A 17,221-nucleotide genomic window follows, 5' to 3' on the forward strand; every position below is an offset into this window, starting at 1 on the left:
CTGGAGATGTGACCTGCCGACGTGACCGCCGCCTCCGCGGGGAAGCACCGGCCCCAGAGCCTCCGCGCTATTCGCGGCACTGCTGCGGCGCTGAGCTGGAATTAGCAGCCCCACTTAATCCCGTGGCACTGTGAGCTCCCGCTCCCTCCCGAACCGGCCCTCGTCCGGCAGGGAAACCCCGCGGGTGGGGGCTCAGAGCTCGCCCCCGTCCAGCAGCCCTCGCGGCTGCTCCCGGGGCCGGACACGGGCGTCGCATCCTCGTGCCATGCTGGCACCCGCGCCGCTCGCTGCACCCCGGCCTCCCCGCTGCACGGCCGGGAAGGGGCAGGGGCACGCGGTGGGCGAGCGGGACCCCCGCCCGGGGGGCTCCCACCTGCGAGGGCATCGTCCCGGCGGCTCCCGGCGGCGGCGGACATGGGGATGGGGGACACGGGGACACGGGGATGTGGGGACATGGGGACATGGGGACACAGGGACGCCCTTCGTGACACCGCAGCATCACCGGGGTGGCAGTGCATGGGCCACCCCCGGCCCCGTGGGGTCTCGCCCCGGGGAAATCTGGCCGACCCAAAGCGCCTGTCTCTGTTGGGTTTTTTGTCCCATTCCACAGGATTCCGCGGCGTCTCGTCTCAGCGCCGTTCCTCCTCTCCCGCCCGCTTCCTTCCACTGCGTCTCTCCCACATCCTGCTCAGCTGGTTCGATCCCAGGTGGTTGGCAGCGCCGGGTGCACGTGCCGCGTGTCCTGCCGCGACACCGTGCCCTCCTCGGCGAGACCCACGTGCCTCTTATTTTCCCGTCCGCAGGTGGCATTAAACTGGTCCTGGCCGTGAGCGGCTCCCGCGTTTCATCCCGTTGCTGCATCCGGGAGGCGCCGGGGAACTTTCCTTCAGCGCCGGGGGCTGCTGGGGGGCTGGTGCTGCGCGGCCACCGCAGCCTCGCAGCGCTTGTGCCAATGTATCCGCGAATCGGGCTAAATCCTCTAAAAAATTGCCCTAAAAAGTGACAACCTGCATTTCACAACCCCGTTATCGAATCCACGTGGTCCAACACGTTAGCTCCTTTTCTTCTCTCCCGTTTGCCTTGCGCGCTAATTCACTGCAGTTAAGCGATGCCCGGCCATTTACAGCATCGTTACATTTCCATTTTGGACTATTGCAACTCATTTCTCACCGTTTGCCAGGTGATTTGGCGTGCTGTGCTGACGTGTGGGGAGGAAAGGCCACAAAAAGCAGGGTTTCAACGTGGTGGAACCAGCCAGATTTGTCACCGAGAAGGAAATCTGCGTGAATTTGACTCTCAAAATGCGGCGGAAATAGCTACAACAGCAGGTGACTCCACCCGAAGCTGCGTTTCGGAGCCAACTTTTCAATGGCTAGTTGGGGTTTCAAGTTTCCTGTGAATCCCAGCGTTTATTCAGGCCCAAAGTTACTCATTAACTCGCAGGTTTCTGCGTGACACAGAAAATGGTCGGCAGCGCGCGACGCTTGTTTTTGTACCCGAAATGAGAAACGACTCGGGCCGAGTGCGGCAGCTGCAGCCCCTCGCTGGGCGAGCGCATGAGCAGGGCGCGGAGGGGGATAAAACCCCGCCGCGCTGCAGCCGGCTCCCAAAGTTGCAAGGACAGGATTGGTGCTTTTTTTTTTTTTAAACAGGAATCTGATATTTAACCCCGCTCGCGCTGCCGGCGCCGGCCCCGACGGCTGCGGGCGGCTCCTCGGGGGCGGTGCCGGGGCCGGGGGCGGTGCCGGGGCCGGGGGCGGTGCCGGGGGCGGTGCCGGGGCCAGGTGCGCTCGGGCGGCTCCGACCTGCGCGGCCGCCGCTGGGCCCGGCCGCGGTGCGGGTGCGGGTGCGGGGCGAGGATGAAGAAGCAGCACGCCATGCAGGGCACCTTCAGCAGGCTCTTCGGCAGGAAGCACGCCCAGGGCGCCGACACCTCGCTCTTCGCCACCAACCCGCCCTGGATCTTCACCCAGGAGGTCTCCTCCGAGAGCGCCGGTGGCACCGGTCAGTCTTGCCCCCTGCTTTTCTTGTTATTTGTTTAACTTCCTTTTTTATGCTGCTTCTCGCGTGCTTTGCCTTCTCCTGGAGTCGCAGCCGGCGCGGTGGGGAGGGTCCAGCTGTCCCGCAGGTGCCAGGTCGCGGGGGACGGCTGCCGCGGGGAGGGCGACCTGGCCACCGCCACCGCGGTCCTTGTCCGCGCAGTGGGAAGGCTTGAGGCGCGACCTGATATGGCTCAGTTACAAAACGGCAAGTTTTAACCTGCTCAAACCTTGCAGAACAGCTGGCACAAGCCGTCTGTGAAGTTAAGGAAAATGCGGAGGTTCCTAACGAGCCCCCGTCCGCTTGAGACCAGCCCTCGGCTCTCGTGGGGCCACAGTCCGCTCTCCCAAGTCGAACTTGCTAAAGCAGCCCAAAAAAGGGTCAGACCCTGTTAGCAGGTCCCCTCCCACGCCGGGCTCCTTCCCAGCCGGTGGTGACTTACTGGGAGCCCGTTTCCCGAGGGGCGGCGTGGGCGTGCGGGGCGAGGGGGCACTGGGGTGGGCATATGCTTTATTGGAGTTTCTCTGGCTTCCAGCGCGGTGCCATGCCCCGGGGGCTCGCGTGGGAGGTGCCGGGTTAGCAGGGCCGGAGCCGGGCAGGTGGGGGATAGCAGCAGCTTGTGGACGGGCTTTGGTGGCTCTCGGATTCCAGCTTGGAAATTCGGGGATGGGACCGGGCTGTGCAGTGTGCCCCGGTGCCCTCGGAGATACTGCAGAGGTTACGTACCCCGAAGGGCAGCTGGTGAGGCGAAGGGAAAATATAAAGGAAAGCTTTGTGTGGCTTTTAAATGAAGAAGAAAAAAGCTTGCTGGTTTCTAGTTGTTGCCAGCCTGAGAGGGATTCAGGTTTCCCTGTGCTGCTTTTTTTTCTCTTTTAAAAAGAAAGGCCCTGTGTCTGCCCGTGGGAGTCTGGCTGCCGCGGCCGCAGCGCAAGGACGTCCCCGCAGCGGGGCCGGGACCGCCGCGCCGTCGGCTTGCAGCGCGAGGGCCGCGAGTCCTCGAAGCCTGAGCGTGACGCGGGCCGCTGCGTCGCTCCCGGGCATCCCCCGGCCCTCGTGTCCTCGGTCCCGCCGGCAGCACGTGCTCGCAGCCCCGTGCCCGCGGCTCGGCGTGCCGGGAGCGCAGCGTCCCGCGCTCTGCTCCGTGCGGCGCGGCGGCCCTTCCCGCTGGAGCCGTCCCTGGGGCAGGCCCCGCTTCCCGAGCGTTTGCTGCGTGCTTTCCCCGGCCCGGAGCGGTCCCCTGCTTGCCCGAATCCCGCCCCAGCGTTTCGCGCGAGGCAACGGCGGGTTGAGCAATGGGGCATGGGCGGCGGTTTGCTGCCTCCCTGACTCAGAGATTCCCAAACGCGGCGACCGATGCCGCCGCCTCGCTCTTGGCTCGGCCACCGGGCTCCATCCCCCCCCCCGCCGCAAACCGCTGGTTTTAGCCTCCCCCCGCGGAGAGGCCGCGAGGGCCTCCAGGGAGGCCGGATGGCAGGGACCACACCGCGGTCGCGGCCGAGCCGCCCTGCCTGGGCGCGTTCCCCGACGTCTGCTCCCAGGAGCCGAGCTGGGGAGCGCAGGTCCCACCGGTGACGGGCTCCTAGCAGGCAAGTCCTGTTTATCCAGCAGAGAAAACACAACTGCAAGCACTTCGTTTTGCTTTAATTAAATGCATTCAGGCTGGAGATGCTTAGTAATCGAGGATCAAACAGCCCTGTGAGCTTTGATCCACTTTCTCACCGAGTTTAGCTGGTGGCTGGTTTAATGTAAAACTCCGGTCGCTTCAGGTCTCCGGGCCGCTCCGTCTCCGCTTCCCCGTTCCTGCTTTCTCGTTTCGGCTGGACGGGAACTCCTTGCTGCCGCTGCAGCGTGGGGCCAAGGCATCCGCCCCAGGCCGGCCAGGGCATCCCGCGGGGAGCGAGGCCCGGGGGCAGGGGCCCCTCGCCCCACCTTCGGGCACGGCAGGGTCGAGCGGCCCCCCCTCCCCAAGGACCGCCGTGCGCTCGAGCGGGCGCTGCGACGGGGCTCCCGAGGCTGCAAGACGCAGCCCGTCCCTTCCCCTTGCTTGGGGAGCTGCACAGCCTTCACTCTCCTGCTCTTCAGCTGCTCCTTTTTGTGTAATGCTTGACAGAGACTTTCTGTGCTTCACGTTTGAGGAGCAAACCCACTCCAAAGACCGCTTCCAAACCTTTTCCTTTTGAAAAGCTCTTTACTTTTAAGAGCTGGTGTTTCAGGGCGGAGGAGGAGGCTGTTTGCTTTCCCCCTCTCCTTGAAACCGCTATCAAAATCTGCTGGGTGGAACATGCCTCTAGCTCTCCCTCCGATCGCAGCCCCTTGCGTGCTCTCCCCTCCTTCCCAACCCTTCTGCTCTGCTTTAGCCCTGGTCTCCTTGGCAGTGCGTTACTCGTGTCTCTCCTTCCAGCCAAGGTGGGGTTTGCACGCTCCGGTGCTTCTGCTTGTTAATTCATGCTGTTAATCAGACACAAAGAACGTAATTAAAGTAATTTTATGAGCTTTATTCACTGTCAGAAATAAACCGGCCCGAAAGGTGTGGTTCAAGGCGAAAGCGCGGGGCTGGGAACCGGCGATACCTGCCGTCTTCCCCGGCCGTCGCTCAGGCTCGGCGCCTGCCTCTGCCGCGGCCCCCCGCTCGCGGGGGTGTTTTCTGGAAGGACCCCGAGCCTTTCTTTGCGATGCACCTTGTAGTTGGAAGGTGTGCTGTTAAGCACTCTTTACTGTCCAGTACTAATTGCGTCGGGGTCTGAAGCAAAGGCTGTGCAGGAGGATGCTGCCGGTGCTGGGAGAGCAGCTGTGCAGCTCCCTCGGCATCTGCGTAGCAGCAAAACGTGCAAAAAACCAAACAAAAAAAAGCAGTGGGAAACCGAGCATCCAAGCTGAGCAGCCGCTGGCGGAGCGGGGGGACCGGTGCTGGGGCTGAGCTCGTCGGGGAGCCGGTCCGGGCCCCGCTTTGAGGCGAGGCTCTGCCGCGGGACGTGCCGCTGCCGGGCGGCTCCGTTAGCGCCTTCGCTGCGCCTTTCCCTCCCCGCTCGCTGACTAAGCGGCCGAGGTAACGTCCTGCCCCTGCTTCCGAGCCGCGCTCGGTTTCACTGCGGCCCAGCCTCCGGCTCTCCTGGGGCTGGTGGAGTCGGCCGCGGCGTTGCAAAGAGCTGGGCTGGCCTCTCCCAGCCGCTCCAGAAGCGTTTTCCTGCCCTAAACCCAGCCCGGGTCGGGGGCAGGAGCTGGACACTGCTGCTATAACCTTTCGACCTTCCTAAGGCGAAACTCTCATAGTTGGTTAGTGCTAGAAATGGCCCTTCCCGAATGGGCTCGGCCTCTGCTCTGCGCTCGTTAAGCTCCGGTATCTTGCTTTCTGTTAAGGGTGGTTATTCCTCGCAAGCGTGTGCACGGACCGCCGGCTGCCCGCAAGCAGAGCCCCACGCACCTGGGACCTCGTCTCCTTCCCAAAACGCCCTTCCCAAAACGCCCAGCTGCTCCTCGGGCTGCGGCGCTTCGTGCCCTTCCTGGGAGCTGATGCTGCCAGGGCTGCGCAGCGCTCCGTTAAACTAGGTGGCATCTGACCGGGGTTGTCCTGCTGTCCACAACGCAATGCTGCTGCTGACGGTCTTCTCCTCCCGGCAGGTGACGTGATCGAGGTGTACTATGGCGACAACCGCTTCGGTACCATGACCGACTCCGGCACCGCGACGCTTAAACCTCGCCCGAGAGTGCGGCCGCTGCTGACCTTCCTGCCGCTCGTGAGTACGGGGCTGCGCCCGGGCCGGCTGCGTCTGCCTTCCCCTACCCGGGCCAGGAGATAAGCGGAGAGCAAAACCGCTCTCCAGTAAAGGCGGATGCAAGGGCTCAGAAGGTGACCGGAGTTCACGCTTTGCGATGGACGTAGGCGAGATATTTGGGCAGGAGGTGTGAGCTTTATCAGCCCTGCGTTTTCCGATTAAGAGAAGATGCTGGGCGCATAGATGGTAGGTCTGGCTTGCGCGGTGTTGCACAGCTGCTCCTGGCAGCATCTCTGGATCTCGCGTGCGGCCGCGGAGTAACAGCACAACTGTCCTGTTCGTGGCGCGGGGACGAGGAGGCGACTGACGGACTGCGCCGGCCCCCCGCAACTGCTTGTTGCTTTCTGAGCCATCGAATTGCAAACTCTCCGTTATTAAAGCTGACAGGAAATCTTTTCCAGTGGACAAAATGCCCTGCTATAGCATCTCCTCCCTCCCATAGCAAACACTGGATGTGAATGTCAGCTCTCCCAGGCTCGGAAGACACGCAAGCGGGGGACAGGCAGGGCTGCATTGTTTCGCCTTTTTCTATAAAGTTGGGTTATGGGGAGAGGCGGCCGCCCCTCCCTTCACGTCACTGCCCGAGAAAGGACGGACGGGCACGTCTGCCTTGGGTGGGGTTAATGCCAGAGCCGCAGCAGCTTTGCGCCTCGCCCGCTCAGCGTGCAGCGATCGAAGCTGCGTCCGGGCTCGGCTCTGCCGCCGCCGATGACCGTCGAAGCGGGGCGGGCGCCGCAAGCCGAGCGCGGCCGCCGGCGAGCTGGGAGCCTGGCTTTCTGCTTCGGCTTTCGGCTTTCTCCGTGCCTGGGAGCAGCTGCCGGCGCTTCGGCACGTTCGTGCTGCCGGGACATCGCCTGGCGAGCCCCTGCGTGGCTGCTGCGCGGGGCGGCCGGGGGCGAGGGCCGGGGCTGCCCCGGGAGGGCAACGGGGGGTGCGCAGGTATTAGAGAGGGTGATCAGGGAGTTCCGGGGTTGCGTGGGTTGTACCAGGTGCTCGTGGCCTCGGCGATGGTGGCAGGGGAATGCAGCCGTGTTGGGGCTCCAAGGGTGGGGTGACCCCCCAGGGCTGGGGGCCGAGAGACTCCCCTCCGCTAGCGGGGACTTCAGCGTGGGCTCGGAGGAGCAACTGCAGCAGTATCGCCGTGTTCGTGGAGTGCAGCTGGGCTTCTGCTGCTCCTAGAGCTTCTCAGTGGGAGCGTGTGGTGCGGGAACAAGCAGCACGAAGGGTCCTGGGATAAACAGGAGCTGCCACCCCGGCGGAGGAGCTTTCTTGCTGCCTTCAGAGCCCAGCTGTCCCTGGGGCTCGCTTTCCTTGCCTGCCCCACGCGAGGGCTCTCCCAGCTCCCCGTGCTCCTCTGAAACTAAACAGGAAAACTTCTTGCACCTGCCAACTTGGCTAGTTAAACGTCTTGCCCTTAAAAGGGCCGGTCGGTGCTGGATGCTCGCATTATTTTAACGAGGTTAAAGCATGGTTTGACTTGGCACAGATGCTTCTGCCGCATGCGTGCTTGCGCTGGGCTGTGCTGCAGCTCCTGCCTCAGCTCCTGCCTTCCCTGGGGCCTCCTGCCAGCAGCGGGGAGGTGCCTGGGAAACGCGGGCGCTGCGGTGGAAGCTCCCCCCGCACGGGATCCCCGGCACGCACCGACGTCCGGCGGGGATGCCCCAAGCTGGAAGCGCTGCTTCCCACGCGCTGCCCGCCCGCGAGCCGCAGCAGCCGCCCCGAGTCAGCGGGAGGTTCGCCGCGGCTTGTCGCGCCCGGGCAAACGCGCGCGGAGGAAACGAGCTTTCCAGTGCTCTCGGATTGGCAGCTCAGCGGGGATGCCGTCGTTGCTGGAAGCTAGCTGATGGCGTGGCTTGGGTGGCTTTCCCTGGAGAGGCGCTGAGCGCTGGCACGCGCAGCAGAAACGGTTGGCGTGGAACAGGCTTGCCCAGTTTTAGGACCTGTCGAAATGACGTCTGAAGTTACTAATTGTTTACGAAGTGCGGGCTCACTTCCTCCAGTTTTGCAGAGATGTTTTCCATCTTCCTCCTACCCCTGTCCTAAATGTGCGGTACACGGGCTGCCAATGACCCAGCCTGAGCAGGCGCTCGGGTGACGCCGTTGCCGCAGCGTGCTCTGGAGCGCGCCGGGAGCAGTGAGCTTCTGTAGCAAGCGGGAGCTGCTGGGGGCTTCTTTTCTTTGTAGCGTTTGGTTTTTCCCTGCATTGACCAATGCCATCCTCAAATCTTGACGTGCCTCTCGGTTACCTGCTGTCCCTCCTCTGGCTTTCGGCTGACGTTCAGGATCCTTCCTCTGTAGCGTGTCTTTGGGAGCAGCAGGAGATGCCCTGTTTGGAGTCAGACCCGCCGAGCCTGGTGTTTTACCACCAGCGGAGATCGGTCCTGATGCCCTGGCAGGCCTCGGCTGCAGTCGTCTGGGGCTGAGCGATGTCACGGGCTGTGGATGGGAAGCGGTCCCTCCTGGCTGACCCATCACTGGCTCGTTCTGGCGGTTACGGAGGATTTATGGTCATCTGCAGCACGGGAGACTTGGCAAGGAATGACTGTGTATTTTCTTATTGCTTTTCCAGAAGGAGGAGGAGCAGGGGGATCCCAGGGTCTTGCTGCTCTGTCTGAAAGACCTTGGGGGGCTGCTGCCGCTGGAGTCAGCCCTGTCCCGGCAGTGCTCCCACGCCGGATCCCGCGCCCGGGGGTGCGTAATGTTAACGCAACGCCTGAGCCTGCGACGGGGCTGTCTGCATAAGCCGAGCTTAACCTTTGAGCAAGGAGACTTTGGAATCCTGTAGCAATCTCTTGTAAAAATAGTGATAATGCCAGTGAAAGGCAAAGGGCACGGGTTCAGTCGTTATCTGCGCGTTTGTACGCCGAGCACGACTCGCCGCCGGAGCGGTGCGGGCTGATCCCGGGATAACGTTCCCTTTGCACAAGGGGCTCTTGGCAGCTAACGCACGTGGCTGCTGGGGAGAGCCGCCGCGGGGCGGCCGGCCGGCCGGCCTCTGCCGTGGGTCCCGGGAGGCGGGGGTGCATCCCGGACCGCGGCGTCCGAAGCTCCCTCTGCCCGTGGCACGCTGGCTCCTGGCCGGCGGTCCGTGCCGACGCTGCTGCGCAAGGCTCTCGGCCGTCCCTTTGGTCGCTTTGGTGCAGGCGGGAAAGGGGAAGGCAGCGTTTGCATCCCGAGCGTGGGCGCGCCGGTGCGTATTTCGTATTTCGCGAGCGACCCACGCCCCGGTGCAGAGCAGCCCTAGCCGTGAGTCACGGCGGGAGGAGGCGAGGCTCCGGGCAGCCGTGGGAAGCGGGAGTCCTGCTCCGCGCTGCAGGTGAGTCACCGTGCCTGAATGTCTTGCCGTGGGTGACTGGAATTACCGAACTGCCCTGCTGTAAGCACCCCTGCAAGTGTGTAGGCTGCTAAATTGCATCGTCCTGCACCAGCTGAACGGTGTTGAGTTTGCAGCAGGAATGCGAAGGGACTGGGTAAATGCTGCCGATCTCGGGCCCTGGAGCCCTGAGCTTGGCGGCGAAATAGCCATGAACCGCCTGGTCCATCCGCGTCCGAGTCACGGGGAGGGTCTGTCCCCGTGGCCCGGGCGATGTTCGTCACTTCGCCCGTCCGCTTAAGAAGTCAACAGCTGCTGCCGCAGGGGCGCAGGGACCTCAGTACCCAGGAACGGGCACTAGATCCCGCCAGGCTCCTGGCTGCGTGGGTGCCCAGGCCCTGCTTGTCGGCTCTTCGCTCTGATACCTCGGGCGTAAAACTAACGGCCTGGTCTCTCGACTCCCGCAGAGCGCCCAGGAATCCCATGGGGTGGCTGTGCCAACGCCGTCCGTGCCTGAAGACTTTGCAGAAAAAGCAGCTCTGGGTAAGAGATCTTCCCTGCCAGGCCCGCGGCGCCGCTCAGCGTTAGCGGTACCAGGCGCTCGGGGCGTTCTTCGAAGCAGCTGTGCTCGAGTCCCTCTCTGGAGCAGACAGTCTGATCCCGAGGTGTCAATGCTAAAACCAAGCCTCTGTTCATAAGTCTGCATTTCTGATGATACTCTTCAAGGCGTTGAAAGCGCTCACTTCTAAAGGTGAAGCACAGTGGCTGTTGCAGCTGAGCAAGCTTTGGATAGCTGCTGAATTAAGTAACCTGGCGTTCCGGGGGGGCAACGTGCTGGGGGCATCTCTAGGCCTCGCAGGGCAGAGGGAGGAGGTGCTATGGCCGCTCTCTCGCCTTCTCGCAGGCCCCGGCTCCCGGCTGAACGGGAGCTACCGGATGTGCAGCTCGGTCGGAGACCTGCGCCCGCAGGCAGCGGAGGGGCAGTACCCGGACGAGGACATCCCCCCGCCGCCGTCGGTGCCCCCGCCGCCCCCGCCAGCCCCCCCGCCGCCCCTGGGGGCACCCGCCGTGCCGGCGCCGCTGGAGATAGAGGTGCCCCCGCCGCCCGCGGCAGCAGCCCCCCCGCCGCCCGCCTGTGCCACCTCCCCGGGCACGCCGGCCCCCCCGGACTTCGTCCCCCCCGCACCGCCCTTCTCCGCGGGCATCTCCAAATGGAAGTCGGAGACCGGGCTCAGCGCAAGGCAGGCGGAGGCGGAGGTGGAGGGGCCGGCGCGCCCCACCAGCGCCGAGGCCGGGGGGCCGGCAGCCCCCGCCCTGGAGAGCCTGCAGCGCCCCGAGCCGCACCTGACCTTCCCCCGCTCCTTCAAAGTGCCCCCGCCGGCCCCAGCCAGGTCCTCCTCCATCCCGGCGCAGGAGCCGGACGCCCCGGGGAAGGAGGGGGCCCCCCCCCGGCAGCCTCGCGCCCGGCCGCCGCTCCCGCCGTGCTTCACCCCGCGAGCGGAGGCCGAGGCGCCCGCGGCGGGAGACGCCGGGCCGAGCGGTGCCGCGTCGAGGCAGCCTGCGGCAGAGCCCGCCGCGCTGCTTGCTCGGCCCCCAAGCCCGAGGCCGGGCTTAGCGCCCGGTGCTGGGGCCGGTCCTGCTGGTCGCCAGCCCCCGCCACCAGATTCGGGCTCGGACGCGGTTCCCCCGTCGAGAAAGGGCGAGAACGACCCGTCTCCAAAGTCTGGATTTCCTCCTGCGAACGACCGGGACCTCCCCGCTGCAGACCTCGAGGGCTGGAAGGAGGCCGGCGCCCTGGACAGGCTGAGGCACGAACTCGTGGCCCTGCTGTCCCCTGCCAGGCGGGAGGAGCGGCGGGTGCAGAGAGCAGTGACTCCCTGGCCCCCGAGCAGCGATGCGGATCGTGCTGGCGGCGACGGGATCCGCTCTGATGGGTCCAGGCCCGCTAAACCCGCTGGGAAGGACTCGCGGCTGCCCGAGGGAGGAGCGAGCGAGACGAGAGAGGCCCGTATCAGCGCAGCCTCCGCCAGCGAGGGCTCCTCCGACGTGGCGCTTCCAGCTCCGGAGAGCAAACCCGCCAGCTCGCAGCCCAGCAGCGTTATGAAAATCAGGAGCGAGCTGGAGGCCGTGCTGTCGCTGAAGAAAGAAGGAAGGCCTCCCCTGGGGCCTGGCAGCCAGAAGCAGAGTCCGGAGGGCGGCAGTGGCTCCCTGCTGCCAAAACCTGCTCCGGGTCAGCTCCAGCCCCTCGCTGCGGCGGCAGAGGAGAAGGTGCAGGAGGATCCCCAGGTGCCTGGTGCCCCGTCCGTCGGTGACGCTCTGGAGGATGCGGACCCCGTTCCCAAGCCCACGTCCCCCAGCAGCAGCCTGAGCGCCCCGGAGCAGCCCCAGAGAGGGGGGGACGAGCCCCCGGTCTCAGCCGCCTCTTCAGAGAGGCCTTCGCCCGCGCGAAGCCCCGCGCCGCAGGCCGACGCGTCGCTGCTCCGGTACAAAACCCACCGGGCTGGGGCCGGGGCCGGGGCCGACTCGGCGGGCTGCCTGCGTGCTGCGCGCGGGGGCGAGAACGGCGACGGGGGCGGCGTGGACGGAGGCCCCGCTGGGAGCGTGCCCGTGCCCTCGGAGCCGCCGGGCTGCCCGAGCGCGGGCCCCGATGACGTGCTGACCCACCCCGTCACGGGCGAGAGGGTGGAGAAGGGGTCCCCCATGGCCCTGCTCCTGGCCGCGAGGCAGCGGGCGCAGAGGGGCCGGCGCGGCGGCGGCACGGGCGAGAAGCCGCGGGTCCAGGGGCCTGCGAAACTCGGCGCCGCCGTGCTGGAAACGGCCTCCACCAGCTCCTACGGCCACGAGTCCAAGCCTCGCTCCTTCACGGTGGTGCCCCGGTCCCCCCGCGCGGCCGCCGGGCCCCGGGCAGGCGAGGAGCTGCCCCGGAGGAGCTCCGCGCTCGCCGGCGGTGCCGCGGGCTCGGCCGGGTGCGGGCGGGGGCTGCCGTCCTTCTCCAGCTCTCCCGAGCAAGGCGGGGCGGCGCAGAGGCCGAGCGCGGAGGATCGCCCGGGCTTCGCGCGGCTCCGGAGGGCGGCCGCCTCCAGCCTGGTGCGAGGCCTCCTGGGCCCCGGCCAGCCGGAGCATCCGGAGCCGCCCGACGGCAGCGCGTCTCCGCCCCGCGGTCGGGCGTCCCCCAAGGAAGAGGAGAACGGGGAGATGCTGGATTACGAAATTATCCCCCCGCCGCCGGAGTTCAGCAACGAGGCGGAGGATGCGGAGGACGCTGCTCGGAGCAGGGACGCCGACCACGAGTGTCCCGGCTTCCCCGACTGCAGCCGGACCCCGGAAAAGCCGCCGTACTTCAGGTGGCCCAGCCGCGGCTACGAGAGGAGCTACGATCCCCCTTCCCAGGGGCCCTCGGAGAAAAGCAGGAGGAATAGCGACTTCGCCCCTCCGTTCCCAGACCGCGGCACCTCCGCGAGTTACTCCGGCCGCTACCCCAGCGCCCGCCCGCTGATCAAAAAGCGTCTGTACGTGTCCGAGCCCGAGCGCTCCTACCCGCGAGCAGCCGCGGCCTCCCGGGGCATCGGCACGCTGGCGTCCGGCGGGTTCCCCTCCCCGGCGGCGGAGGGGACGCGCCGGGCCGGCCCTGCCCAGCGGAGCATCCCGGGGAGCGCCCGGGGCAGGCGGGCGGCCGCGGAAGCGCCCGGGAAAGCGGCGTCTTACGGCGGCGACGCCAAGTACCAGGGGCAGAACGGGGACTCTTCGCCCGGCGGCGCGGCGGCAGCCAGCAGGTACGGTTCCCTGCCGCGCTCCCGCCTGGGCCGGGTCCTCGGTCCGCTGCGTCTCCCTGCAGCTGTGAGGAGAGGAGGGTTCGGTGCCCGGGCCCAGGCACGAAAGGCGGCACCGCACCTCTGCCCGCCTCGTGCGAGGCTGTGCCTCGGCCGCCTCTTCTCCAGCGCCGGCTGCGCTTCGAAACCCGGCATCCAGCTCCGCTTCCACCTTGCTTCTGGGCTGGGCTTTCGCTTTGTTCTTCCCACCGAGTCTAACCTTCACCTTGGCCCCGATTGCTCTCTCTTCCTGACATCTTTATTTAAGGCTTAGGGTTTGCTTAATGGCAAAATTATTCCCCTGAACTGGCTGCGCTGCCGCTTGCCGTGTGCTTGCCGTGGTCGCGAGGGTGGGCAGAAGCGCGGTGCACGTCGGTGTCCGGTGCTGCCGCGGCGGTTGCAGAGGGTCGGCCCCCCGTCTGCTTAAAAACCCTGCTTTTGGACTAGAGACAAGCGGTTTTCTTGGCTCTCCGTAACTCGGTCTTTGCGTCTTCCCCGCAGACCCGCCCGTGGCAGCGCGCAGCACAGCGGACCCACGAACACCTTCACGGTCAGGCCTGGGGCGCGGCAGCCCATCTCCTACGCGTACCAGAGCGGGCACCGATAGGCTCGCGCGCATCGCCCCGCCGCCGCCTTCGCCTTCGCGCTGGGACGTGTCGGAGCCTGCCCGGGCCGATCTTCCCCTCCGTGGGCACCGGGACCTGCCCCGGCCCGGGCTTGCGAACGCCGCTTGCAAACTACCGACGGCGAAGGCGGGGAGCGAGTCTGGGGCTTGGACTCTTCTCAAGACTGTCACGGAGCGCGGTTACTGCGGAGGAGCAGCTGCTGTGGTCTTACGTGAGCAAACACGTTTTTCTTTCTCCTTGCCCCCACCCCAAAGTGTTATTTTCAGAACTGCAGCCTAATAGGTCTTCTAAGAAGCGAGCAAAGAAGCATCCTTGGCTCTCCTCAGAGCGTAACCAGTGAGGAGGGTTTTGTTTAACTGGTTTGAATGCAGCGTGCTTGGGAGCAGGGAGAACCCAGCTGCAGGACGTGCATGATGGAAGCAAACCAGCCTGTGTCCGAGTCTGGGGGAGTTTTAAGTAATATGTGAGGCCGACCGGACAGGGAATGGTGGAGGACGTCCAGAGTTTCACCTCTGCTGCCACCGCCTCCCTCGACAGCCGGAGCGACCGGGTCACGCTGACGTCCCGCGCGGCTCCCGGCTGTCGGCGCGTCCTGGCAGCGGGTCGGCCGCGGGCTGGAGGCGCTTCCTCGGCTCCGGCGCGGTGCCCGCGGCACCGGTGTGCGGGGTGCGGCCCCTGCTTTGCTGCGCCATCACCTCTGGCTGGTTCTTTGCTGGTTGCTCATCGCGGAGGAATGCTGCGAGGCCTGGGCGGGTGCTTGCGCAGCACTGGGCATATACGACATGCGATTTTTTTTTTTTTTTCCCTTTGTCAGAGCTCATGGGTACGGTCGTGACTTGCAGAACTATGCTGCCGTAGCTGTGGTTTTAGTTTGTCTAGCTAGGGGAACTGGGAAGCTAAATTTTTAGTGCAACTGTAAAGTGTCTGACGCTCTTGGTGTATGAAGTGCCTTTGGCGGGATGCTAACAGCCAAGAGAAGCATCCTTGGCCATTTCCAGGGTTCCCATCGGCTGCACGCCGGTCGGGCGGGAGCGCGTGCTGCCCTGGCTCCGCTCGCTGCTGGGGCACGTGCTGGCCTGCAGCAGCCGGTAGCGGCTGCCCTGTGCGACGGGGAGGCGAGAGCAGTCCCGAAGACGTTCTGTGCTGCGGAGAGAGCGGTACAGCCTCGTCTTAACGGACCAAGGTTTCGAACAGCGAGCGCTCTGAAATTGGGATCAAACGTAGTGTTCCTCCTAAGTAAACTTGCCAAAAAACAATGTAAGATAAATGTAAAAACTTGTAGAGAATATTTTTAGTCGCTGACAAACTAAAAGCACTTTGAGACGTTAGTCTACTCTTTCTGAAAGCACTTTTTCCACTATTATACAATTAGTTCCACTCAAGCTTATCCCATGTTTGTGCTTGTAGCGAGACTTTGCTCTATGATTTAACTCAAAATGCAGTGATAAATCTTCCTTGGCGGTGCAATTTTCAGACAATTATCTTGATATTAATGTCATGATGCTGAAATTCTAAGCTTTACATTATTTCCAACTCTAATTACCTAATAATTTAACAGCTGTTTCAAATGTTGCATAGACTTCAAAGTATTCTGAACTTTACTTTGCTCTGGATAAAATGAGAACACAAATACCATAATAGGTCTAATAGCTCAATTCAAATGGCATTTTCATGCCAGTAAGTTACAGCAGCTTGGAATATTTCCAAACGTGCTCTCTCCAGCCAGTATTGAAATAACATGTTTTAAATACCTGGGTGTTGGTTTACAAAAAAACTACGGAGAAAAGAATGCAGTGGAAGGAGCAGCGTTGTGGCTGTTTGTGTGCCAGTGCCATGAACTTGCAGCCCTTAAACCGTGGAAGTTCCCGCAGGTGAGGGGCTGCCTTGGATCCTTATTTACATGTGGAGACGGAGACGTGACCCTGTTCGGGCAGCTTCAGGGCTGTGCTTTAGTACTGGATGAAACTTCACCAGTTTCACTTTAAGAACAAACAAAACCCTGCAACTACCTCCCTGAAGTACTGCAATCTGATCTGGTTTCTTTGGTTCCGGATACAATTTTTTGCAAAATGAGGAATTAGAGCTAGAATGTGATCCCGAAAAGCACAGTCTTCAATTTAAAGAGTTGTTGGAAACTTCAGCCTCAGAAACTGACTGTCCACAAGTGGTTTTCCTGGGTTTGTGGGGGCTCTCTACCTCGGGTTACAAATTCCCCTCATTTTGAGCGTATCCCCTACACGTTTCATTTCTTCAGAGCAAAACGTGAAGCTCTGATGCTGGCACTTGCTCCGGATTTCATGTTTACTATTTCACGCAGACATACACAATTCGTATGTGGTTGTAATACTGTGTTACATAGTGTGGAGTGTCCTGTTTCTAGCAGGTGTATATTTATAGTAAACACTAGAAGCAGGATAATGTAAGTCGGTTTTATGAAATAGCCCTTGTTCATTTGAAGAACCCCCGTTCTGGGAACGCGTAGCAGCCCGAGCTGTAACCAGTCCAGGTGGGACTGTTCAGTTGTTGAACTGGTTAACGCGAACGTCTGAAGCGGCGAAGCAGCCTGTTCTGCGGATGTTTCGGGCAAGCCCTGCTTCCTCCGAACGTAATAGCAAAATCCTGGTGTTTTTGGTAACAACTAGGCGTTTCGGCCAGGGCTGTTGGAACTGTTCATGTTACAAAGAAATCGCCGGCAGAGTTGTCGGCAGCCAAAGCACTTAGAGCAAAATCTGTACTGCTGAGGAAGAGCGAGTCCTCGGAGCTGCAGGGACGGTGGGGAAGAGCTCCCTCTTCCCTGGCCAGGTGACTTGTCAGGACTGCGCAGAGGTAAACTCTGCTCTGGCTCTTTTCTTCTCCTCCCCAGCTCTATTTCACTACCTAAGTTTAGCAGTAGAGGAGGGAGAGACGCAGGTGTGACAACAGAGCACAGCCATCTACCCTATAGCTCAGCCGCGGTGCTGAAAGCTGTTTTGAAACCTGACAATGAAACTCTTCTAACGTTTCAGCCCTCGACAGTTAGGTCATTCACGTCTTGATACAGCTTAAACTATCCCCTGCAGCTGCCTCTTCCTCAAAAGTACCTGCTAATGTAGTGTAACCGATAGCTTTACTTGTAAAGTGTGTTAACAAAGTCTCTTATTTATGAGTGCCATGGAACATCAACCTTCTTGCATTAAATATGTCTGGACATATTGTTTTATTGCATGTGTGGTCTGAGTTTTGTAAGTATTGTTTTTAAATCGTTCATCTACTGTAAGATCAAGCTCTTCTGCATGTAAGATTAAAAGGACAGGAAAACAGCTCAAATTGGCCTCAGCAATAGTCCGAATTTCATCTTACCTAGGGCTCGGTCCAATTGCTACTCTCCAGTGGCTGATGCAAAGCCCTGTGGCAATTTAGATGTTTTCAGGAGCCTGATCAAGGAATAAATGGTCAGCTAGCACTAGGTGTGCATCATTTTAGCAACACCCCTCCCATCCAGCTGGTTAGGCCGGCTGACAGAGGAGCCTGTGCGGTTCGACTTGTGCTTCTATAAATAGAATTGTTGGTTTTGAGCTCTTCATTAGTAATGAAACCTGCGTACTCATTTGCAAGTCCTAACTGAAATGTTCTTAAAACTGCAGCGTGAGCAATGCAAGCAAGAACATAAAAGGCAGGCTT

The 17,221-nt window shown here is 62.4% G+C and overlaps 1 protein-coding gene across 2 annotated transcripts; it reads left to right on the forward strand.

The window, feature by feature from the left end:
* The first annotated feature begins 1,775 nt into the window (after window positions 1-1,775).
* C27H6orf132 (chromosome 27 C6orf132 homolog) lies at window positions 1,776-16,760 on the forward strand. Of its 2 annotated transcripts, XM_026111977.2 has the most exons (5): window positions 1,776-2,004; window positions 5,659-5,774; window positions 9,594-9,669; window positions 10,031-12,899; window positions 13,437-16,760. In XM_026111977.2, the coding sequence occupies exons 1-5, from the start codon at window positions 1,860-1,862 to the stop codon at window positions 13,540-13,542; spliced, it is 3,312 nt and encodes a 1,103-aa protein (XP_025967762.2). In that variant the 5' UTR covers window positions 1,776-1,859; the 3' UTR covers window positions 13,543-16,760. The 2 variants fall into 2 exon arrangements, with proteins under 2 accessions (XP_025967762.2, XP_025967763.2); XM_026111978.2 differs by lacking the exons at window positions 1,776-2,004; window positions 5,659-5,774 and adding an exon at window positions 5,787-5,999.
* Window positions 16,761-17,221: the final 461 nt, after the last annotated feature.

The sequence above is a fragment of the Dromaius novaehollandiae genome, chromosome 27 (assembly GCF_036370855.1).
Source record: "Dromaius novaehollandiae isolate bDroNov1 chromosome 27, bDroNov1.hap1, whole genome shotgun sequence".
NCBI classification, from domain to species: Eukaryota; Metazoa; Chordata; class Aves; order Casuariiformes; family Dromaiidae; genus Dromaius; species Dromaius novaehollandiae.

What these genes read in the sequence shown, in the direction of transcription:
- C27H6orf132 (XM_026111977.2), top strand. Translation starts at nt 1,860, where the DNA reads ATGAAGAAGCAGCACGCCATGCAGGGCACCTTCAGCAGGCTCTTCGGC. An exon ending in CGAGAGCGCCGGTGGCACCG is followed by an intron (nt 2,005 to 5,658) that starts GTCAGTCTTGCC and finishes TCCTCCCGGCAG; the next exon opens with GTGACGTGATCGAGGTGTAC. An exon ending in TGCAGAAAAAGCAGCTCTGG is followed by an intron (nt 9,670 to 10,030) that starts GTAAGAGATCTT and finishes GCCTTCTCGCAG; the next exon opens with GCCCCGGCTCCCGGCTGAAC.